At 43.0% G+C, this 26,270-nt stretch overlaps 1 protein-coding gene across 1 annotated transcript; it reads left to right on the top strand.

Moving 5' to 3' along the window:
• Positions 1 to 1,658: 1,658 nt before the first annotated feature.
• On the top strand, positions 1,659 to 26,156 carry agxt2 (alanine--glyoxylate aminotransferase 2). Its single transcript, XM_055864095.1, has 14 exons — positions 1,659 to 1,870; positions 9,527 to 9,615; positions 10,558 to 10,748; positions 10,938 to 11,061; positions 11,514 to 11,608; positions 11,859 to 11,952; positions 15,381 to 15,474; positions 16,903 to 17,003; positions 18,476 to 18,568; positions 18,790 to 18,922; positions 23,433 to 23,521; positions 24,189 to 24,338; positions 24,841 to 24,939; positions 25,398 to 26,156. The coding sequence occupies exons 1-14, from the start codon at positions 1,771 to 1,773 to the stop codon at positions 25,500 to 25,502; spliced, it is 1,557 nt and encodes a 518-aa protein (XP_055720070.1). The 5' UTR covers positions 1,659 to 1,770; the 3' UTR covers positions 25,503 to 26,156.
• The last annotated feature ends 114 nt before the right edge of the window (positions 26,157 to 26,270 follow it).

The raw sequence follows: 26,270 nt of genomic DNA, 5'->3' as shown, positions 1-26,270 counted from the left end.
GGGACTTCAAATAGGGAAGTTCAAGGGAACTGTAGGCTACTGTTCAGATGGGTTAAATATAAATTGAAATCTAGACACTGACTGTCGGTCTATAACCTCTCACATAGCCTTAATATGAACTCCTGCAGAATTAAGCATTTCTTGCAGAAAAATTATACACCAAACCAAATGTAGGCAAAATGTTGAATCGAGAACAGGCGTGGAGAAATAGGATTTCTTTCAGCGTCTTGAGAGAACGTGAACACTCAGTTAGATACCTTCTCTAGAGGTGCTATCTTTATCAGCATCATAAAATATGCATCCAAGACGAACTGAAATCTTATCAAAAACATGTTAGGTCGTTTTCACAGCATTCTATTTCCTTACAACCGGTCAAATTGATGTTATTTGGAAATCTTACATAGAAAATCTTTCCGTTTTTTTTCAGTTGTTGTATTTTCTCCCCCGGTCCCTAAACATCTTTGTTCCAGGAAAGAAGACAGAGAAAACTTACTGATGTCAACTACAGTGAACCAAAATATAAGTGCATCATGTAAAGCATGTAAACCATGTTTAATGAGCTGAAATAAAAGATCCTAGAAATGTTCCATATGCACAAAAAGCTTATTTCTCTCAAATCTTGTGCACAAATGTGTTTACATCCCTGTTAGTGAGAATTTCTCCTTTGCCAACATAATCCATCCACCTGACAGGTGTGGCTTATCAAGAAGCTAATTAAACAGCATGATCATTACACAGGTGCACCTTGTGCTAGAGACAATAAAAGGCCCCTCTAAACTGTGCAGTTTTGTCACACAACACAATGCCACAGATGTCAAGTTTTGAGGGAGCGTGCAATTGGCATGCTGACAGCAGGAATGTCCACCAGAGCTGTTGCCCGAGAATTTGAATGTTATTTTCTCTTCCATAAGCCGCCACCAACGTTGTTTTAGAGAATTTGGCAATATGTCCAATCGGCCTCACAACTGCAGACCACGTGTGTGGCATTGTGTGGGCAAGCGGTTTGCTCTGTTCACATTGTTGGCTGTGGGGTTATGGTATGGGCAGGCATAAGCTACACACAATGAACACAATTGCATTTTATCGATGACAATTTGAATGCCCAGAAATACCGTGACTAGGCCCATTTTTTAAGGTACTGTATCTTTGACCAACAGATGCATATCTGTATTCCCAGTCATGTGACATCTATAGATTAAGGCTTAATTTATTTATTTCAATTGACTGATTTCCTTATATGAACTGTAACTCTAATGCAATATATTGACTTACAAATCAAAAGGTGTTTGTTTGTGGATAGTGATTTACATTTGTGGAAAGTGATTTACATTTGTGGATTGGTGATTTAAATTTGTGGATTGGTGATTAACATTTGTGGAAAGTGATTTACATTTGTGGATTGGTGATTTAAATTTGTGGATTGGTGATTAACATTTGTGTTAAGTGATTTACATTTATGGATTGGTGATATACATTTGTACTTATTTGTACAGATCATAATACACGAATACAAAATGCATGCTGCGTTTTCACAATATATTTGGCATGATATTGATCCCATAATAGTACCAGCTTGTCACAGATTGCACCACCAAGACATGATTACTACTTAAGAGTCGGGGCTCGGACCCTCATTGGCTGAATTTGCTCTCCGCCCTTTTCAGCAACTTTTCAGGAAAAAAACCTGTAATTTCTGCATTTGTCTATTTCATTACTGTAACAGTTCCCGAGAACGACCTACAGGACGGCATCTTACCTGCTGTAGACATCATGCATAAGGTTTTCTCCCGATTCAATGGCCCATGTTTGGATCGGGTAAAAGACACCTACAATGTCTTTACTGGCTTGGCCAAATTCCATCGGCCTAGTGGTAAGTTACCTTGGTGATGTCGACGTGTTAACAGAGACCGACCACACAAGACTCAAATTCTTGTTTGGATGATATGTATCGGAATGTCTGTCTGCGTTTTTTGGTTTTGCGGTCTAGTTTGATTGCTTTTGTGGACCTTTTAGTCGGCAAAATATAGTTGTGGTCATTAGAACTTTGCACTTCAACTTGCAGTAGAGTAACGCTCGATGAGCGCAACAATTCAACTTGCAGTAGAGTAACGCTCGTTGAGCGCAACGATTCAACTTGCAGTAGAGTAACGCTCGATGAGCGCAACGATTCAACTTGCAGTAGAGTAACGCTCGTTGAGCGCAACGATTCAACTTGCAGTAGAGTAACGCTCGTTGAGCGCAACGATTCAACTTGCAGTAGAGTAACGCTCGTTGAGCGCAACGATTCAACTTGCAGTAGAGTAACGCTCGTTGAGCGCAACGATTCAACTTGCAGTAGAGTAGCGCTTGTTGAACGCAACGATTCCATGAATAACCTTCTGTAATCTTTATATTAGGCCTCGGGAAAACTTGAGCTTTGACAGTGTAATATTAAGTCATTGTAAATGTTTAAGCACATGAATTAGGTGTACCATTTGTTTATTGCTTATTTGATCTGGTCATATAATTAATTTATTATTATAACTGATTTGTATCACTTTGTGCATGAGGATCTTAAAAGTTTGTCCTTTATCTCACCAGCCTTCCCAAAGTAACCTACATCTGTTCTACCGGATACAGTATCAGTTATCTGAGATGCCCTAACAAGCAACCTGGCTTCATGAGATATGATAAGGTTATCCATTTCCTTGGCGACCTTAAGTACATTTTATTATTCATTGATGGGCAGGATAAACCCTGTGAGGTTATTCACATAATGTTGGCATACTGTCTTCACGTTGTCCTCCTCCTCCTCTAAAATAGCCGGTATAATTGATTGTACCTTGTAAAGCACTGAGCTGTCTGTTCAAATGACTAGTACACAGCTCAGACACCCATGCATACTCCACAAGAATCCTGACCTGTTCACCGGACGTGCTACCTGTCCCAGACCTAGCTGTTTTCAACTTTCTAGAGACAGCAGGAATGGTAGAGATACTCAGAATGATCGGCTATGAAAAGCCAACTGACATTTACTCCTGAGGTGCTGACCTGTTGCACCCTCGACAACCACTGTGATTATTATTATTTGACCCTGCTGGTCATTTATGAACATTTGAACATCTTGGCCATGTTCTATTATAATCTCCACTATGTACAGCCAGAAGAGGACTGGCCACCCCTCATAGCCTGGTTCCTCTCTAGGTTTCTTCCAAGGTTCTGGCCTTTCTAGGGAGTTTTTCCTAGAACAAGTTCTCATTTGCAACTGCGACCTGGCCAAGATAAAGCATAGCAGTGTGAACAGACAACAACACAGAGTTACACATGGAGTAAACAATAAACAAGTCAATAACATGGTAGGAAAAAGAGAATCTATATACAATGTGTGCAAAAGGCATGAGGTAGGCAATAAATCGAATAATTACAATTTAGCAGATTAACACTAGAGTGATAAATCATCAGATGATCATGTGCAAGAAGAGATACTGGTGTGCAAAAGAGCAGAAAAGTAAATAAATAAAAGCAGTATGGGGGTGAGGTAGGTAAATTGGGTGGGTAGTTTACAGATGGACTATGTACAGCTGCAGCGATCGGTTAGCTGCTCGGATAGCAGATTTTTAAAGTTGTTGAGGGAGATAAAAGTCTCCAACTTCAGAGATTTTTGCAATTCGTTCCAGTCGCAGGCAGCAAAGAACTGGAAGGAAAGGCGTCCAAATGAGGTTTTGGCTTTAGGGATGATCAGTGAGATACACCTGCTGGAGCGCGTGCTACGGGTGGGTGTAGCCATCGTGACCAGTGAACTGAGATAAGGCGGCACTTTACCTAGCATAGCCTTGTAGATGACCTGGAGCCAGTGGGTCTGACGACGAACATGTAGCGAGGGCCAGCCGACTAGGGCATACAGGTCGCAGTGGTGGGTCGTATAAGGTGCTTTAGTAACAAAACGGATGGCACTGTGATAAACTGCATCCAGTTTGCTAAGTAGAGTATTGGAAGCTATTTTGTAGATGACATCGCCGAAGTCGAGGATCGGTAGGATAGTCAGTTTTACTAGGGTAAGTTTGGCGGCGTGAGTGAAGGAGGCTTTGTTCCGGAATAGAAAGCCGACTCTAGATTTGATTTTGGATTGGAGATGTTTGATATGAGTCTGGAAGGAGAGTTTGCAGTCTAGCCAGACACCTAGGTACTTATAGATGTCCACATATTCTAGGTCGGAACCGTCCAGGGTGGTGATGCTAGTCGGGCGTGCGGGTGCAGGCAGCGAACGGTTGAAAAGCATGCATTTGGTTTTACTAGCATTTAAGAGCAGTTGGAGGCCACGGAAGGAGTGTTGTATGGCATTGAAGCTCATTTGGAGGTTAGATAGCACAGTGTCCAGGAAAGGGCCGGAAGTATACAGAATGGTGTCGTCTGCGTAGAGGTGGATCAGGGAATCGCCCGCAGCAAGAGCAACATCATTGATGTATACAGAGAAAAGAGTCGGCCCGAGAATTGAACCCTGTGGTACCCCCATAGAGACTGCCAGAGGACCGGACAACATGCCCTCCGATTTGACACACTGAACTCTGTCTGCAAAGTAGTTGGTGAACCAGGCAAGGCAGTCATTAGAAAAACCGAGGCTATTGAGTCTGCTGATAAGAATATGGTGATTGACAGAGTCGAAAGCCTTGGCCAGGTCGATGAAGACGGCTGCACAGTAATGTCTTTTATCGATGGCGGTTATGATATCGTTTAGTACCTTGAGCGTGGCTGAGGTGCACCCGTGACCGGCTCGGAAACCGGATTGCACAGCGGAGAAGGTACGGTGGGATTCGAGATGGTCAGTGATCTGTTTGTTGACTTGGCTTTCGAAGACCTTAGCTAGGCAGGGCAGGATGGATATAGGTCTGTAACAGTTTGGGTCCAGGGTGTCTCCCCCTTTGAAGAGGGGAATGACAGCGGCAGCTTTCCAATCCTTGGGGATCTCAGATGATACGAAGGAGAGGTTGAACAGGCTGGTAATAGGGGGTGCGACAATGGCGGCGGACAGTTTCAGAAATAGGGGGTCCAGATTGTCAAGCCCAGCTGATTTGTATGGGTCCAGGTTTTCCAGCTCTTTCAGAACATCTGCTATCTGGATATGGGTAAAGGAGAAGCTGGGGACGCTTGGGCGAGTAGCAGCGGGCCGGGCGGGGCTGCTGGCCAAGGTTGGAGTCGCCAGGTGGAAGGCATGGCCAGCATGTACAGTAACTCTATTCCACATCATGCAATGAGTAAAGTCTGATTTAAAACACAGATAAAACTACAACTTATGGAACGATGCGGACTGTGAAGAGACACACACACAAGCAACACACGCATGCATACGCACACACGCCAGCAGTGGCACTCTACACACACGTATGTATGGTGCTATTATACATGTTGTATTTTAGATATGTAGTGGTGAAATAATGTTATATGTACCATTTTATTCTTTTTTTTTGCCTTAACTTGTTTGGACCCCAGGAAGAGTAGCTGCAGCCTTGGCAGGAACTAATGGGGATCCATAATAAACCCCAGGAAGAGTAGCTGCAGCCTTGACAGGAACTAATGGGGATCCATAATAAACCCCAGGAAGAGTAGCTGCAGCCTTGGCAGGAACTAATGGGGATCCATAATAAACCACAGGAAGAGTAGCTGCAGCCTGGACAGGAACTATTGGGGATCCATAATAAACCCCAGGAAGAGTAGCTGCTGCCTTGGCAGGAACTAATGGGGATCCATAATAAACCCCAGGAAGAGTAGCTGCTGCCTTGGCAGGAACTAATGGGGATCCATAATAAACCCCAGGAAGAGTAGCTGCTGCATTGGCAGGAACTAATGGGGATCCATAATAAACCCCAGGAAGAGTAGCTGCTGCCTTGGCAGGAACTAATGGGGATCCATAATAAATCCCAGGAAGAGTAGCTGCAGCCTTGGCAGGAACTAATGGTGATCCATAATAAACCCCAGGAAGAGTAGCTGCTGCCTTGGCAACAGGAACTAATGGGGAGCTATAATAAACCCCAGGAAGAGTAGCTGCTGCCTTGGCAGGAACTAATGGGGATCCATAATAAACCCCAGGAAGAGTAGCTGCTGCCTTGGCAGGAACTAATGGGTATCCATAATAAACCCCAGGAAGAGTAGCTGCAGCCTGGACAGGAACTAATGGGGAGCCATAATATACCCCAGGAAGAGTAGCTGCTGCCTTGGCAGGAACTAATGGGGATCCATAATAAACCCCAGGAAGAGTAGCTGCAGCCTTGGCAGGAACTAATGGGGATCCATAATAAACCCCAGGAAGAGTAGCTGCTGCCTTGGCAGGAACTAATGGGGATCCATAATAAACCCCAGGAGTAGTAGCTGCTGCCTTGGCAGGAACTAATGGGGATCCAAAATAAACCCCAGGAAGAGTAGCTGCAGCCTTGGCAGGAACTAATGGGGATCCATAATAAACCTCAGGAAGAGTAGCTGCTGCCTTGGCAGGAACTAATGGGGATCCATAATAAACCCCAGGAAGAGTAGCTGCAGCCTTGGCAGGAACTAATGGGGATCCATAATAAACCCCAGGAAGAGTAGCTGCTGCCTTGGCAGGAACTAATGGGGATCCATAATAAACCCCAGGAAGAGTAGCTGCAGCCTTGGCAGGAACTAATGGGGATCCATAATAAACCCCAGGAAGAGTAGCTGCAGCCTTGACAGGAACTAATGGGGATCCATAATAAACCCCAGGAAGAGTAGCTGCAGCCTTGGCAGGAACTAATGGGGATCCATAATAAACCCCAGGAAGAGTAGCTGCTGCCTTGGCAGGAACTAATGGGGATCCATAATAAACCCCAGGAAGAGTAGCTGCAGCCTTGGCAGGAACTAATGGGGAGCTATAATAAACCCCAGGAAAAGTAGCTGCAGCCTTGGCAGGAACTAATGGGGATCCATAATAAACCCCAGGAAGAGTAGCTGCTGCCTTGGCAGGAACAAATGGGGATCCATAATAAACCCCAGGAGGAGTAGCTGCTGCCTTGGCAGGAACTAATGGGGATCCATAATAAACCCCAGGAAGAGTAGCTGCAGCCTTGGCAGAAACTAATGGGGAGCTATAATAAACCCCAGGAAGAGTAGCTGCAGCCTTGGCAGGAACTAATGGGGATCCATAATAAACACCAGGAAGAGTAGCTGCTGCCTTGGCTGGAACTAATGGGGATCCATAATAAACCCCAGGAAGAGTAGCTGCAGCCTTGGCAGGAACTAATGAGGATCCATAATAAACCCCAGGAAGAGTAGCTGCTGCCTTGGCAGGAACTAATGGGGATCCATAATAAACCCCAGGAAGAGTAGCTGCTGCCTTGGCAGGAACTAATGGGGATCCATAATAAACCCCAGGAAGAGTAGCTGCAGCCTGGACAGGAACTAATGGGGATCCATGATAAACCCCAGGAAGAGTAGCTGCAGCCTGGACAGGAACTAATGGGGATCCATAATAAACCCCAGGAAGAGTAGCTGCAGCCTTGGCAGGAACTAATGGGGATCCATAATAAACCCCAGGAAGAGTAGCTGCAGCCTTGGCAGGAACTAATGGTGATCCATAATAAACCCCAGGAAGAGTAGCTGCAGCCTGGACAGGAACTAATGGGGATCCATAATAAACCCCAGGAAGAGTAGCTGCAGCCTTGGCAGGAACTAATGGGGATCCATAATAAACCCCAGGAAGAGTAGCTGCTGCCTTGGCAGGAACTAATGGGGATCCATAATAAACCCCAGGAAGAGTAGCTGCAGCCTGGACAGGAACTAATGGGGATCCATAATAAACCCCAGGAAGAGTAGCTGCAGCCTGGACAGGAACTAATGGGGATCCATAATAAACCCCCAGGAAGAGTAGCTGCAGCCTTGGCAGGAACTAATGGGGATCCATAATAAATACAAACAAACAAAACAACAACAAAGGTCTCTGCTCTCTCATCCATAGTTGTAAATCGTTGTATCCTGAGTTGACCTATACATTACATTATATAGTGCACGTATACATATCAAAGTGTCAACCCCCCCCCCCCCCTCTAAATTAAGGATAATTGATTGTACCATTTTAAATAGGACAACTAGACTGCTCAACTTGGATACACTAGCACACCTTGCCTTTTTGACCTATGGCCCAGGGTGTTCAGAAAGCCTGTCTCAGCTAACTTAATTAAAGTGTAGGAAAGCCTAAGTACATGTAAGAAGGCCTAAGTACATTTTAACTGTACCTGTCACAGTACAGTACCTTGACCAAGGGCCAAAGGGTCATGGACTAATTATGCCTCGGCTTACAGTCTCTAAATACTAAGGCTAAGCCTGAAATGACAACCTGTTCACTATATAGTGCACTACTTTTGACCTGAACCCTATGGGCCCTGTTTAAATGTAGTGCACTATTAGGGAATAGGGTGCCATTTCGGACGCAATATAAGTATTTTCCCTGTGGTTACCTGGCTGGTTTACAGTAACAGGTCTGGAGGTAACTACCTGGCTGGTTTACAGTAACAGGTCTGGAGGTAACTACCTGGCTGGTTTACAGTAACAGGTCTGGAGGTAACTACCTGGCTGGTTTACAGTAACAGGTCTGGAGGTAACTACCTGGCTGGTTTACAGTAACAGGTCTGGAGGTAACTACCTGGCTGGTTTACAGTACAGTAACAGGTCTGAAGGTAACTACCTGGCTGGTTTACAGTAACAGGTCTGGAGGTAACTACCTGGCTGGTTTACAGTAACAGGTCTGGAGGTAACTACCTGGCTGGTTTACAGTACAGTAACAGGTCTGGAGGGAACTACCTGGCTGGTTTACAGTACAGTAACAGGTCTGGAGGTAACTACCTGGCTGGTTTACAGTAACAGGTCTGGAGGTAACTACCTGGCTGGTTTACAGTACAGTAACAGGTCTGGAGGTAACTACCTGGCTGGTTTACAGTACAGTAACAGGTCTGGAGGTAACTACCTGGCTGGTTTACAGTACAGTAACAGGCCTGGAGGTAACTACCTGGCTGGTTTACAGTACAGTAACAGGTCTGGAGGGAACTACCTGGCTGGTTTACAGTAACAGATCTAGAGGGAACTCGGTATCACCACAGGGCTTTGGTGTTAATAATAGTAACATGCTCATGAAATCTCTCTCGCACGTCTCACTGCATTGCAGCAGGCAACTGTCAACACATCTATTTCTGACCAAGGCTACGTCTGAAATTGCACCCTATTACCTTTGTGGAGAAAAACTTTCGACCGGAGTTCACAGGGCTCTGGTTGAAACTAGTGCACTGTAAATAGGGAACAGGGTGGAATTTTTGAATGCAGACATAGAGCTGGATTCAATCCGTATCGCCGAAATTCAGTGCTATAGCGTGATTGAAATTTAAAGGTAATTTCCGATTGAGCCGACATATGCAACGTTTACCATGAATGCCCTCTCCAGTAACGTGGGAACATTGCCTTTAAATTTATATTGCGCTGCAGCGCAGCTCTTCAGCGCTACAGATGGAAGGGGGCCCTTAATCTTCTTTCCAATCCTCTCCTCTTCCAGGTGCATTATTTAAAAAGTCTGCAGTGAAACACCCACCCCCTGACCTCCCTGAGATGCACCCATGTAGCTTTAATCCAGAAGAATACAAGGTACAGTACGAATGTAGCTTTAATCCAGAGGAATACAAGGTACAGTAAGAATGTAGCTTTAATCCAGAGGAATACAAGTTTTGGAGAAAAAAAATGTAACCTTTATTTAACTAGGCAAGTCAGTTAATCACGGTCGGTTGTGAAACAGACTGGAATCGAACCAGGATGTCTCTAGTGACGCCTCAAGCACTGAGATGCAGTGCCTTGGACCGCTACGCCACTCGGGAGCCCAAGTTACAGCAAGAATGTAGCTTTAATCCAGAGGAATACAAGTTACAGTCAGAATGTAGCTTTAATCCAGAGGAAGACAAGTTACCGTCAGAATGTAGCTTTAATCCAGAGGAATACAAGTTACAGTAAGAATGTAGCTTTAATCCAGAGGAATACAAGTTACAGTAAGAATGTAGCTTTAATCCAGAGGAAGACAAGTTACAGTCAGAATGTAGCTTTAATCCAGAGGAATACAAGCTACAGTAAGAATGTAGCTTTAATCCAGAGGAATACAAATTACAGTAAGAATGTAGCTTTAATCCAGAGGAATACAAGTTACAGTAAGAATGTAGCTTTAATCCAGAGGAATACAAGTTACAGTCAGAATGTAGCTTTAATCCAGAGGAATACAAGTTATAGTAAGAAGGCAGGGTTTACATTGACACTCCAGCTTTGTTAAATTTAGAACAGTGCAGGGTTTGAGTCAATTCCATTTTATTACAGTCAATTCAGGAAGTAAAATAAATTCTAAATTCCTGAGCAGAAAATTATAATTATAATGCGGAAATTTTGAATTTCACTTTACTTCCTGAATTGACTAAATTGACCCCGAACCCTGTTGCTAAATTTCAGTAACAGTGTATTCATCTTAGTATAGTGTGTATAAATTCTTGCCTTTTATAATATAATCTACCGAGGACATTCATATTGAACATGGGATCTTTATTCTAGGGCATGTCCAAAGAGCGTATGATGGAGATTCGAAGACAGAACTGCAACCCAATGACCATGAAAGTGACCTACTACAAGAAGCCAGTGTACATCCACCAGGGACACATGCAGTGGCTGTGGGACGTGGACGGGAGGCGCTACCTAGACCTGTTTGCTGGCGTTGCCACTGTCAGCGTGGGGCACTGCCACCCGTAAAAACCTTTCATATACCCATCACGATCCACCTAGCCTGAGCACCCGTCTACAGTTTTTGGCTTGACAATGAACAATGAAGTTGGAAAGAGCACAAAAAACATCTGGGACCAGGCTACTGTATTTAAATAAAGTTCCAAGGATCCTCTGAACATTTCTAAGTTGTTACTGATGTTGTGTCTCTGTAGAAAGGTGACGGCGGCGGCAGAGAAGCAGCTGCGAAAGCTGTGGCACACGACTAACATCTACGTGTATTCCCCTCTGCATGAGTACACTGAGAAGCTAGCTGCCACCCTGCCAGACCCGCTGAAGGTACAGTACCATACCTTTGTTTGTTTTATTTATTTCTATGTATGATTACTGTGACGTTTCACCACCACACACACAGAACTTTATCTGCAATATTGGTCCGGTTCCGCAGTTCCACATGTTCCCCATGTAATAAAGGTTTTTATTTCAAGCCTGATCAATGTACTGAAGGATGGTATTAGTTAAGTCGTCATTGTTGAGAAACAAACTACAAAGAATGTGTCATCACTTGTGTGTAGTTGTGCATGCATATTGACTGATGGCTATTTAATAACGTGACAAAGTAATCGGCTCACGGTTTACGTTGCAATGTCTATTCTTCAGACCCTTTCAGAATAATTATCAGTATTGCATTTTGACCAAACCCATGGGCATCCATTGTATGGATTTCTATTGAGACAAAGCGCCATAATTGCAAACATGAATATCCTGTCTGTACCTGTGTTTCCTGCTAGGTTATCTACCTGACAAACAGTGGCTCTGAGGCCAACGACCTGGCTATGCTCATGGCTAGGCTACACACAGGGAACTTTGACGTCATCACACTGAGGTAACCCTGGCTACGGTTTGGTTTTTATTGGTTTACTGAATGAATGTTCAACTGTGATAATAAGTGGTTGTTTTGTCTCTTTTCTATGCAGTGTGTTAACAGACTGATGGATAACAGTGTGTGGTGGTAGTACCTTTTACTCTCGTGTTACCTCACAGGAGAAGTTTGACCTGCTTCACACTCAAAACAGGGAGAACAGTCTGATCATAAACTAAACTGTGAATTAACTCTGGTCGCCTGTCTGTTGCAGGGGGTCCTACCATGGTGGCAGTCCACATACTATGGGTCTCACCTCCAATGCAGCCTATAAGTATCCTGTTGCATCTGGGTTAGGCTGCCACAACGTAAGTATGAGATGGCGATCACTACTGTCTGTCACCAGGGCTGGCCCGCTTATTAGGCAACCGCCTATGAGGGCAGCTTTTTCTGAGATAAACTGACCAAGACGCACCTCCAACAACACATAAAACCTCACATAATTATGCTCCAAAACAATGACAGTTTCTCTCAACCGGTGGCATGTGGGCTTTTTAGGTGAGCGCTGACGCCGCCCTGTGATAAGCAGTGGCCACTTTGTCAAAGGCAAGGATGCAAAATATGTATCTTGTCCATTCCCAGCATGTCTCTCCAGGGTGCTGTTGGAGAGATGCATCTCTGCAGCGCTCCACCAACGTTCTGTCCAAAAAACCTATCTGTCATAAATCATGTAGCAGATACAGGATATGTTAGAAAGAGTATGTGGCCTTTTCTGTAGCCTACAGGCTGGAGATAAAATGGATGACAATGTAATGAGACGGACACTTTTTACATCATGCAGGTTTCTCCAATGAAATAGCCTAACCTAAATGCTGCCCAATCAAAAAAAATGATCTGACATGTTAAACCAACAATATACCCTAAAAACAAGACCGGTCAAAGTAAAATGGACAATATGGAATGGGCAATCAGGCTACTCAAAACTGCTGTCCAAAAATTTCATCCCATGGACTAAATTGTCATGATCAGTGGTTTCAAGTTTGTATCTGTCAATTTTTTACGAGCTGATCAAGGCGAAAAAGAAAATACTTATTCTGCATTTCCCGCTGCGTAAACACGTTGCAAATAGGTGCAGGAAAGTTCCTCATAAAGTTGGGTAGCTAATATTCAGAGCTTAAATAGACAAATTAATTAGTCACAGGAATTAGGACTAATAAAGCCAGCCTGTTGTACAAATGGTGTGCCTACCACATGGATGATCCTACCACATGGATGGGCCTACCACATGGATGATCCTACCACATGGATGATCCTACCACATGGATGATCCTACCACATGGATGGGCCTACCACATGGATGGGCCTACCACATGGATGGGCCTACCACATGGATGATCCTACCACATGGATGATCCTACCACATGGATGGGCCTACCACATGGATGGGCCTACCACATGGATGGGCCTACCACATGGATGGGCCTACCACATGGATGGGCCTACCACATGGATGGGCATTCATAATATTCTGTTGTGGGCCAACAATGGTATGCTACACCCCAGTAAGTATAGGGTGTTGGACTTTTATATTCCACGTCCCTGGACGTTGGTTTTTGGTCCGGACCAAATCTGAAACAATCATAGACGTTTATGTTTGGTTCAGATTTTGTCCGGTCTGGACCAGCTTTGATATGGCCCAAACATAGACATCTATATATGTCATCTTTTCAACTTACATTCAGAACCAAAAGTAAACATGATTTCATCACATGGAAAATATGTATTTTCACCTTTCATTCAGAACCTAACTTCAACACAGTGGTGTGTATTCATGGATGCCAAGAGAAGCAAAACATTTTTAAAAACATAAAATAGATAAATTATCTTTCTTCTCTCTGGGTGGCATTCATAATTTCCCTTCAATTCTCAAGAGGCTGAATGTATCTCACCGGAGAAAGCATTCGAGCGAGTGAAACCACACCCCTCTGTCTCTGTACATGTATGCCATCTATCTCCTTCTGTCTGGTCCAAAAGAATATGATGTTGCCGCACGTAGCATTAAAATGCAAAGGAAGCCAGCTAGCATTTGGCCTCCCTTGATAAAAAAAAGGTACAAATAATAGCCAATCAGCGTTGAGCTAAACTGAGTGAGCTCAACTGTGAATGTTCCTGGTGCAACAAAAAAAAGTGTCAATGGAGTCCAGTGTGGATTTGGTGTCATTCCTATCAAATCGTATCGAGAGCATACGTCATTGACAGAAACAACTTGAATTGTGTTGTCCTCCAGTGGCTAGCTGGCTAGCTAGCTAGCTAGAATTGGACCTTTCCTAAATTAGCCATGGATGAAGATAGGGATTTTTATTTAATTTAATTTTTTTATTCTATGTACTGGCCAATGATTATAATGGCAATTCTGAACCAGCTATGAATTCGTACATTTTGCCCCTGACCTAAGAGGATGGAAGTTCAATATGTAGCTAGATGTAGAAGGCTAATGTTAACTAGCTAACGTTGCCCATGAAAGGAAGTTAGGCTAGTGAGCAAGAATTTTAGTCCGGTAGCTTTAGACAAATAAAAGTGTGTACTGTATGACCGTTTTGAGTGATGTACTGTTTCCTCAATATGAAAGAGAGGAGGATGGCATTGGAATTTCTCTACAAGTAGGGTGAGTCAACATGTTTTTCTACTTGCAAGAACACCTCTCTTAAATCAGAAACAGACAACCACATCATATTTAGCTTATGTTGATTGGACAAAATGGTTATTGGTATATTTTAGTTGTCACTATTAGACTAAGTATAGGTGATTTGATGATGTTGACATGTGGAAGTTTAAATGGTACTGGAATAGTGGAGGCAGCTGTTTTCTTTGCGACTTGCAGTAACTCTCTGTGGTTCTAAATCAATAGTTGTTTAGTGGTTTGAAAATGTCGGAAATATTAACTTGCTTGACCATGCTTTAGGTCAGTGGTTCCCAACCAGGGGTACTAGGACCCCTGAGGGTTCTTGGTCTATCCACAGGGGGTACTTGAGAAGACTCATGAGACCATAGGCTTACTGGTAAAATGCACATGAGGGGGTACTTCAGGGGTACTCCGGACAGAGCAAAATTCAGTTGGCGGTACAGTAACCCGAAAAAGGTTGTGAACCGCTGCTGTAGGTCGTGTAACTGTCTGTTTCATGCAATATGCTTTGTGGACTTCACAGCACAGATGTTGCTTTCCGGTTTTGTGATGAAACAAAGGTGTGGTTGAATTTATTCTGCCACTGTGTCTTCTTATTGTCTTGGCCTGAGACGTATATATCACGGTGTCAAGGCATGTGAAGTAACAGGTTATAGAGCAAACAACACAATTATCACAACACATAGGTTGTAATATGTCTTTTTGGTGGGGGGGGGGGGGGGGGGGGGGGTGCTTCCCCTGTGATTTTACACACGCTACTGCTTCAATGTCTGGAAAGATACATATATATTAGACGTCTTTTCAACATAATTTTGCTTACTGGGACTATTCTAGTAGGGGTGGCAATTGTGTGGTCTTGCCTAGGGCAGCAGAACAGCCAGGACCAGCCCTGTCTGTTACTATCTATTAATGAAGTTTTAGGTCCCAGGACCTGAGTTTGATGAACGACAGAATAGTCCTTTTCCACCCATGACACTTTATTTCTTACATTCTAAACTACAATGGCCGATCTATTACAGCAACCTGGGTTTTAAAACATATGAGATTTATTTGAAGCTATGCCGCAGTGAGTATAAGACAGGTTTAACCTCAATTTGGCTCTTCTCCTCCCAGACCATGTGTCCTGATGTATTTGCTGGCCCATGGGGAGGAAGCAACTGTAGAGACTCCCCAATCCAGACCATTAGGGACTGTAGCTGTCCTCAAGGTACAGTAAAACACACACACACATATATACACACACACACCCGGGTGTAGTCATCTATGAACCACCAGGGAGGTCTTATGAGTCTCCAAATTACACACACGTGCGCAAACAGACACAACCTCCCCCAACCCCCCACCCAAACACAGACACAACCCCCCACACCCCCACCCAAACACAGACACAACCCCACCCCCCCACACCCCCACCCAAACACAGACACAACCCCCCCCACCCCCCCCACGCCCCACCCAAACACAGACACAACCCCACCCACCCACCCAAACACTGAAACTCAGCATTAGGCTTAGACTGTATCCTGCCTTCTGATTGGTTCAACCTTCAACCCACTGCAGCTTAGTTAGAGACGGATATATTCCTGAACACACTGAGCACAGGGTGAGATGGGATTTATATCATTAGGAATGTTTACATAGGTCATACTGATCTAGGATGATAATTTGGGCCAGTTTGCTACAGCAGGAAAATAATCCTGCAGCAACAGGAAATATTAATTACTATTTGGATTAAACCTGTTTTATTGAGGTTGATAAAACATTTTGTGAGGGCAAATCAAGTGTGACATTATTTTTTTTTGTGAGGGCAAATCAAGTGTGACTTTATAAACTTTTTAGAAGCCTTTTTAAACCTTAAGTACACAAGTTAGCATTTTGTGCTGTGCAGGAACATTTCTCAGCAGCAAAACAGTGATCAAATTAGGCTAACATTCTACATCTGTAGCCAGGGCTTTATTATATCATGTGACCAGGCCTATTATTACACTGCCTGTTTTGTGCATTATAATACATAATGCTACGGGGATATTTTATCGATAGAAAGTCTTAATGTATTTTCCAACATCAACTGTTAATGCTGTTTTGTGCTAAATCCTGTTTTGTCTGTGCTAAAGTATGTCGCAGACTATAGACAGAGGGGGAATTTTAGTCATATTCAATCAAAACCTGTATCTGGTTGTAAAACTCCAGCAGTATGTTATTCTGCTTAGTTGAATAAGTGTGAGGGTTATGCAGCAAATCTGAAAATCAATCTAAAGCCAATAATACTTTTTTACAGTCCAGTTCAAAAGTCCTATTTTTATCAAACATTAACCGTGTCCGAGAAAATTCTTCAACCTGTTCACTTTATAACTCCCTGTCTGTCAGCTAGTAACTCTACTGCACCTGGAAATCTGTCAGACAAGTTGCATGATCCAGTGTTTACACTACCTTGAAAGAGGAAGTTTAAGTAAGGGTAAAAATGTGTAACAGCATTAATCCTGTTTGGTTGTTGGTGTTGAAACACATTGTTACCCTTGATTGCTGACATACAAAACATTTTTGGGACTATATCGACAATGGATGAAACAAATACCAAAAAAGAGAATTTTGTTTTGGAATTTTCCTTTAATTTACTTTCGTTCTTCAATTGCAGGATCATGTACGGCGAATGACAAATACATTGGGCAGCTGAACGAGGTCTTTGCCACCAGTGTTCCCAGTCGTATCGCTGCTTTCTTCGCTGAACCTATTATGGTACAGGTCTTATGGTTCAGTTATCATTCCAACATCTCCATCGCTACAAAAAGTAGGGAAAAGGCTAATTATATGGCTCTAAACAAGAAGCTGTGACTAAAAACACATACAGTAAGAACAATGTAGCAGATTGCTATGGGGAACAAATCACAAGCTGAAGAAGCCAACTCGTAATTGGCTATCATTCCAGCTCAGCTAACAAAGGCTAATTTGTTAGCTGAAATATATTTACATCTACGTAAGCTATATACTACTGGTTCTAGTGGTCATGCTTTAGCATTGTTGCTCCCGAGTGGTGCAGCAGTCTAAGGCCCTGCATCTCAGTGCTAGAGGCGTCACTACAGACCATGGTTCAATTCCAGGCTTTTTCACAACCGGCCATGGTTGGGAGTCCCATAGGGCGGCGCACAATTGGCCCAGCATCATCCAGGTTAGGGTTTGGCCGTGGTAGGCAGTCATTGTAAATAGTTAAAAGACTTGCTTAGTTAAATAAATGGTTATTTCTAGCTCCATATAATCTGACAAGTACAGCCAATTAAATGTACATTTCATTATTTATCTTCTAGGTCCAATATAAACGTGACTCGTTGTGGAGATGTTGCATTACAGATTTGTCATGTATTTGAGTGTTTACTGCTGAAAATAAACAATTTTCACAGGATAGTTGTGGTTTCATATATTGTTTAATTGTTATCTTACACTGCTCAAAAAAATAAAGGGAACACTTAAACAACACAATGTAACTCCAAGTCAATCACACTTCTGTGAAATCAAACTGTCCACTTAGGAAGCAACACTGATTGACAATAAATTTCACATGCTGTTGTGCAAATGGAATAGACAAAAGGTGGAAATTATAGGCAATTAGCAAGACACCCCCCAAAACAGGAGTGATTCTGCAGGTGGAGATTCTGCAGATTCTGCAGACCACTTCTCAGTTCCTATGCTTCCTGGCTGATGGGTTGTTGCCCTCCTACGGCCTCTTCCACGTCTCCTGATGTACTGGCCTGTCTCCTGGTAGCCCCTGCATGCTCTGGACACTACGCTGACAGACACAGCAAACCTTTTTGCCACAGTTCGCATTGATGTGCCATCCTGCATGAACTGCACTACCTGAGCCACTTGTGTGGGTTGTAGACTCCGTCTCATGCTACCACTAGAGTGAGAGCACCGCCAGCATTCAAAAGTGACCAAAACATCAGCCAGGAAGCATAGGAACTGAGAAGTGGTCTGTGGTCACCACCTGCAGAATCACTCCTGTTTTGGGGGGTGTCTTGCTAATTTCCTATAATTTCCACCTTTTGTCTATTCCATTTGCACAACAGCATGTGAAATTTACTGTCAATCAGTGTTGCTTCCTAAGTGGACAGTTTGATTTCACAGAAGTGTGACTGACTTGGAGTTACATTGTGTTGTTTAAGTGTTCCCTTTATTTTTTTGAGCAGTGTATATTGCTTTGTGTATTTCTACAGGGAGTTGGAGGAGCTGTCCAATACCCCAAGAACTTCCTGAAGGATACCTACAAACTTGTGAGGGAGAGAGGTGGGGTCTGCATTGCAGATGAGGTTAGATACTTTTTTATATATTCCATCCTTATATGTATATGTTCAATATTCCTATTTGTTTATATATCATTAATTACATATAACAAACAACAACTATATAGATGCTTCAGAACTCATTAATAAGCAAGTCATCATGCTACATGGTTGTCAAAAGGGTTACGTCCACATAGATCTGTATGTCAACCATGTTTCCTGTTTGTACCTGGTCTTCTCTGCATCAGGTCCAGACAGGGTTTGGCCGCACAGGAAGTCACTTCTGGGGGTTCCAAGGTCATGATGTCATACCAGACATTGTCACCATGGCAAAGGGCATCGCTAATGGCTTTCCTATGGGAGCGGTTGTCACGACACCTGGTAAGACAGGAAGCATTTTATTTATCTACCACCTCAGTGGAGGGCAAGAAGGTATAGCACTTCACACCGTCACACAGATGTCCGTAGCTACTGTTTAATAAAACAATGAATGGATAGAAACGTCTTCGGTCTTCCCCAACACACACACACAGGGTCAATAGCGTCTCTCGATGGAGATCGATTGTGGGGGTTTAGGAACGGAAACCCCATGGTGATGTTGATACTTACATAACGTATTTGCTCACTGCCATCATATTTTAGTCAATTCAGGATTTAAATAGAAATTCTAATTTGATTTCTCCTAATTGAAGTCATCACATCATGCTATACAGTGGAAACTAACTCTGGAACCTTACAGGTTCTATAACTGAGAACCCTAATGCAGGTTCTGTAAGGACAGTGATGCAGGTTCTGTAAGGACAGTGATGCAGGTTCTGTAAGGACAATGATACAGGTTCTGTAAGGACAGTGATACAGGTTCTGTAAGGACAGTGATGCAGGTTCTGTAAGGACAGTGATGCAGGTTCTGTAAGGACAGTGATGCAGGTTCTATAAGGACAGTGATACAGGTTCTGTAAGGACAGTGATGCAGGTTCTGTAAGGACAGTGATACAGGTTCTGTAAGGACAGTGATACAGGTTCTGTAAGGACAATGATACAGGTTCTGTAAGGACAATGATACAGGTTCTGTAAGGACAGTGATACAGGTTCTATAAGGACAGTGCTGCAGGTTCTATAAGGACAGTGATACAGGTTCTGTAAGGACAATGATACAGGTTCTGTAAGGACAGTGATACAGGTTCTATAAGGACAGTGCTGCAGGTTCTATAAGGACAATGATACAGGTTCTATAAGGACAGTGCTGCAGGTTCTGTAACTGAGAAATGTGATACTGGTTCTAAAAGTGAAAGCCGTGATATTCAGTACCAGTCAAAAGTTTGGACACTTATTCATGCAAGGTTTTTTCTTTATTTTTTACTATTTTCTACATTGTAGAATAATAGTGAAGACATCAAAACTATGAAATCACACATATGGAATCATGTTGTAACCAAAAAAGTGTTAAACAAATCAAAAAACATTTTATATTTGAGATTCTTCAAAGTAGCCACCCTTTGCCTTGATGTCAGCTTTGCACACTCTTGGCATTCTCTCAACCAGCTTCAGGAAGTATTCACCTGGAATGCATTTCAATTAACAGGTGTGCCTTGTTAATTCGTGGAATTTCTTTCCTTCTTATTGCGTTTGAGCCAATCAGTCGTGTTGTGTCAAGGTAGGGGTGGTATACAGAAGATGGCCCTATTTGGTATAAGACCAAGTCCATATTATGGCAAGAACAGCTCAAATAAGCAAAGAGAAATGACAGTTCATCAAGATATGAAGGTCAGTCAATGCGGAACATTTCAAAAACTTTGAAAGTTTCTACAAGTGCAGTCGCAAAAACCATCAAGCGCTATGATGAAGCTGGGTCTCATGAGGACCGCCACAGGAAAGGAAGACCCAGAGTAACCTCTGCTGCAGAGGATAAGTTCATTAGAGTTACCTGACTCAGAAATCGGCAATTAACTGCACCTCAGATTGCAGGACAAATAAATGCTTCACACAGTTTAAGTAACAGACACATCTCACAACAACTGTTCAGAGGAGACTGTGTGAATCAGGCCTTCATGGTCAAATTGCTGCAAAGAAACCACTACTAAAGGACACCAATAAGAAGAAGAGACTTGCTTGGGCCAAGAAACACAAGCAATGGCCATTAGACCGGTGGAAATCTGTCCTTTGGTCTGATGAGTCCGAACTTGAGATTTTTGGTTCTAACCGCTGTCTTTGTGAGATGCAGAGTAGGTGAACGGATGATCTCCGCATGTGTGGTTCCCACTGTGAAGCATGGAGGAGGTGTGATGTTGCTTTGCTGGTGACACTGTCAGTGATTTTATTTAGAATTCAAGGCACACTTAACCAGCATGGCTACCACAGCATTCACCATCCCATCTGGTTTGCACTTAGTGGGACTATCATTTGTTTTTCAACAGGACAGTGATCCAACACACCTCCAGGCTGTGTAAGGGCTATTTGACCAAGGAGAGTGATGGCGTGCTGCATCAGATGACCTGCCCTCCACAATCACCCAACCTCAACCCAATTGAGATGGTTTGGGATGAGTTGAACAGCAAAGTGAAGGAAAAGCAGCCAACGAGTGCTCAGCATATGTAGGAACTCCTTCAAGACTGTTGGGAAAGCATTCTGGGGGTCGCAATTGTAAATGAGAACGTGTTCTCAATTTGCCTACCTGGTTAAATAAAGGTGAAATAAAAAAATAAAAAAAATCCAGGTGAAGCTGGTTGAGAGAATGCCAAGAGCAAAGCAGCTGCAATGCTGTCAAGGCAAAGGGTGGCTACTTTGAAGAATCTCAAATATTGAGATTGACGTCAGACAACACACCACTGTCTCTGACTGTGTGTCTGTGCCAGTGCATGTGTTGAGATGTGAGGCAACATAACCAGCTAACCCTTCGAGGATCAGTCTCAGCTTTCAACAGGTCTCAGAGTGTAGTAATAATCACTATTGTAATGTGGTATTGATTTCCCTTGTCCTGGATTCCTCCACTTTTCAGTCCGTGGCCTGTGGTCTGTATCAAGGGTTGGAACCCGTTCAAGGAACAGAACCGTTATTTTAAAAACATGGGAACTGGTTAATAACTGAATTTTTTTCCAGTCCCACAAAAATCGCAACAAAGCGCCTATGCAAGCCCTCACTCATAGTTATTCCATCGTCTGCCAGCTGGAAATCTTTGACAGTAGGGGTGTGTGTGTAGGTTACTTGCCCCTCCCCTCTGAAGCATAGGTTACCTAGTGATGACGTTACAAGCGAAATTTAGAAATTAGAGAGCGATGTTTAATTAGAGAAGAATGGATTTACTTTTTCAATGCTAGTTAAGTACTGAGTGTACAAAACATTAGGAACACCTGCTCTTTCCATGACATAGAATGACCAGGTGAAAGCTATGATCCCTTATTGATGTCACTTGTTAAATCCACTTAAAAACAGTGGAGATGAAGGGGAGGAGACAGGTTAAAGAAGGATTTTTAAGCCTTGAGACATGGATTGTGTGTGTGTGTGTGTGTGTGTCATTCAGAGGGTAAATGGGCAAGACAAAATATTTACGTGCCTTTGAACAGGGTATGGTAGTAGGTACCAGGCGCACGGGTTTGTGTCAAGAACTGCAACGCTGCTGGGTTTTTCACGCTCAACAGTTTCCCGTGTGTATCGAGAATGGTCCACCACCCAAAGGACATCCAGCCAACTTGACACAACTGTGGAAAACAGCATCCCTGTGGAACACTTTTGACACCTTGTAGAATCCATGCCCCAATGAATAGAGGCTGTTCTGGGGGTGAAAGGGGTTGCAACTCAATATTAGGAAGGTTTCCTTAATGTTTTATGCACTCAGTGTATATTTTCACATTGGACTTAACTACAAAAAGGTGAGGTGTTTTGAATTTTAGTGTTGCTCTGCACAGCTTGTTAGCTGGCTAACGTTTGCTCTGGTCCAACGTTAAACCAACTCGGAAGTTGACATTCAAAGTTCCTCCATAGAAGCCACTCCTCCTAGGTATAATTCTGTGGTACTAATTCAGATAATGTATGTCATAACAAGATGCCTAGCGCTTAAAGGCAAGCTTGCTCACCCTCAAAATGTCAGTTGCATCTCTAGCCCTATCATGTGACTGGTAGCATAATGTGTGTCTGTGTTTGTCTTTCAGTATGACTAAACTGTGCTGTTACGGCAAAATACAATTTGCTCTTCATGACTTTCCTTTACAGATTAAATCACTTCCCCACTCCACAGCAAGCTGCTCTATCCGCACTGATTGGTAAAGTCATTTAATGTCGAGCTAAATGTTTAAAAAATATATATCTCAGAGGTTTAAAAAGGAACAGAATGGAACAATATAGACATGTACTTGTTTAACCAGTCTAACCAGTCGAGAACTTTGTTGCTGGTTAGAACAGTGGAACAGAACTAAAAAAAAGAATGGTTCTGTTCAGAACGAAACGATTGGAAAATAATTTGGGTTTCAACCCCTGGTCTGTATACACGATAAGCTCTGTTCAGTTCGCACGTGTTCATCAGACTAGGGTGTAATCAGTTCAACATCCCCCTGATGACCCTTGAGTTGGGCCACACACACACACAAACACACACCAGAGGAGGCTGGTGGGAGGAGCTATAGGAGGACAGGCTATTGGTCATGGCTGGAAAGAATAGGTATCAAATACATAGGTATCAAATACATAGATATCAAACACATCAAACATATGGAATACACGTTTGATTCCATTCCATTAATTCCATTTCAGCCATTACAATGAGCCCATCCTCCTCTGACTGACACACACACTCTCTATCTCTCCTATGAATCCTTCTATGGAAGGAGTTTTTTTCCCTAGAATGATGAGGTGTGAAGTGAGCTGTCACACTCAGCTCTGGTTGTGACTTGTTTTCCAGAGATTGCCACTTCATTTGCCAAGGGAGTTCACTTCAACACGTTCGGTGGTAATCCTGTGGCTTGTGCCATCGCCTCATCTGTTCTGGATGTAAGCAGAAAACCACCCAACTAAACCAGTGTTTCTCAACATCCAGTCCTCCAGTAGCCCCAACAGCACACATTTGGATTGTAGGCACGGACAAAAACACAACTGATTCAACTCAAGAGGGCTTGATGATTAGTTGAATCAGGGGTGCGATTCCAGGGCTACAATAACAATGTGTACTGTTGGTGGTACTGGAGGACCAGGGTTGGTGGTACTGGAGGACTGGATGTTGAGAAACACTGAACTAAACTACCATCTATGATCTGAGCTACTGTTTATAAATCATTTTCTTCTGCATTTCAATTTACTTTATGCCACATGCTTATTATTAGAATTTGCCCTAAATTGTTTTCTATATTTTAAGAGTATATTAGAGTACCATAAAAGTAGATTTCAGCTTTAGAATTTGCATGTCACAGAAGTATACATAATTTTATCGCATTGCTAATGCACCATAGAAATATGACTATAATTGCACTTCCATGTTGCAAGCCACCATTATTCTTGCACCATTACTCCATGTATTAATGTTCCACCATTATTCTTGCACCATTACTCCATGTGTTAATGTTGCTAAATGTTCCACCATTATTATTGCACCATTAACTCCATGTGTTAATGTTCCACCATAGAAATAGAGTTGCTTACTATAATTGTATTTCACCACCAGACCATGGAGGAGGACGGCACTCAGCAGATCAGCCACGACGTGGGGACTTATCTGCTGATAGAGCTGGCCAAGATGAGGGACAAGTATGAGATCATCGGGGATGTCCGAGGGAAGGGACTGCAGATTGGAGTGGAGATGGTGAAAGATAAGGTGAGAGGTCCTAGTCCACACTATGGTGAAAGATAGGGTGCATTTTACAGTAAGAGCAATGCAAATGAACATTTTAATTAATGAGTTAATGGCTAATTGGGGAGACCTAATCGTCTTTTTGTCTACATAATATTATGCGCTTTATTCTCAGATGGATTAATAATTTGTTTTAGATTAGTGAAATGATTAGCATAATTGGTTAAATGATTATTCTCTTGTTTTATACTATATCTATACAATGTCTATACAACATCCTGTTTAACCAAGAACTATCACTCACATAGCATGCGACTTGAACGCGTTTCTGTGCCCTCTCACATGGTCATGATTCAGTTCAGAGAAGTTCAGTTCAAGTTACTTATTAATCACGAGTAGAGTTCTGCATAACGACAGAGCAGGCCTGAACATAACCACTGTCCTAACCCTCCAACCCACCCACAGTCTCCCTCTCTCTGCCTCACTCTCTCTCTTGCTCTGTCCTCTACCTCTCCCTCCCTCTCAGGCGAGCCGCAAACCTCTCCCACCAGCAGCCATGAGTGAGATCTTCGAAGACACCAAAGACATGGGTGTTCTGATTGGGAAGGGAGGAGTGTATGGACAGGTAAGGGAGTGTATGGACAGGTAAGGGAGTGTATGGACAGGTAATGGAGGAGTATATGGACAGGTACTCAAATTCCCCGTCTGTCCTGTCAGTCAGGATCCGCCTGCTAGTAAGCCTTAGCTTTGTGGTCTGTCGTGAACCTACATGGCTCCAAAGCAATGTAACAAACCAAGTATCAGATCAGTCCATTCAGGTTAAAGTTAATGATAAGTCCTGGGAATGTAGAGCGGGAGGACAAAAGGGCGCCTTGCTGTTTTCGGCTTTTGTCATAGTATGCTATTTTCTGTTCATTTGCATATTCGGTTTGGGTAAAGAATGCACAGATCACTTTGACAGCTTGAGGATTTGAGGTGCCACTTGTTTTAGGAAATACTTCCTGACCCACAGATGTTAGTTATCTATGAACATACTGTTAATAGCTCTTTCCCACTCACACCCGCTCTCTCTCTGACCCACAGACGTTCCGGATCAAGCCCCCTATGTGTATCACCAGGGACGATGCAGACTTCTTCTTGGCTGTGTTTAACCAGGCCCTACACAACTACATGGAAGATCATCATTAGGCCTGGCTTTCACCTGGTCACTTCTTTCAGATAGATCAAAGGAGGAGTACAGATTTTAGGCAATTGAGAAAGAGACAAGCACTTCAATCACCATTCATCCATGTGAATAAGAAAGACGCTAGAGGACCCTCATCTCTCCCACACGATGCAGGACATCATCAACGCTCAAGAGCCCTACATACAAAATGCATGAAGATGGCGTTTGAGGTAGCCTGGATCCAGGTCTGTTTTGTCTTGCATGACCACGATCATAGGAGTTGGGTTTTACAGCACCAACAGATCTGGGACCAGGCTAGCGTTGGGGTGTCAGTTCACTTGATATGAGTCTTAACCAGATTTAGATATGGCACCATGTTTTCTGTTGTTCAAATTGACTACATGTAGCTTTTGAGGCACATAAATTAGTTGATTGTAATCATATGTAGAAAACCTGAAGATTTACTGACATCTGTTTGTCTCTGTACTGGAACTCATTTTGTTGTAGGTTTAAAATGTGTATTTAAAAAAAATTATGTTATTGATTAGTATTAACTGTGAATATGTTCACTTAACCTCAGGAAAGGAAACTAGTCAAATAAATCCTGCCCCACATACTGCCAGTGAGAGGACCACGGACAAACTTTGGTATCTGAAATAAAGCCCACCAGTATTTTACTTGTCAGTCTATTCCATTACCTTTTGAGTGCATATAAAGCCCAATAGATCTTGAGACTGGGTAGACAAGTACTTGCTTAGGTATAGATTAAATACGTTGAGTAGGGTGGTACA

This window comes from Salvelinus fontinalis, chromosome 2, assembly GCF_029448725.1.
Source record: "Salvelinus fontinalis isolate EN_2023a chromosome 2, ASM2944872v1, whole genome shotgun sequence".
In the NCBI taxonomy this organism is placed as follows: domain Eukaryota; kingdom Metazoa; phylum Chordata; class Actinopteri; order Salmoniformes; family Salmonidae; genus Salvelinus; species Salvelinus fontinalis.
Note: the sequence above shows the minus strand (reverse complement) of the source record. Positions and strands in the feature narration are given on the sequence as shown.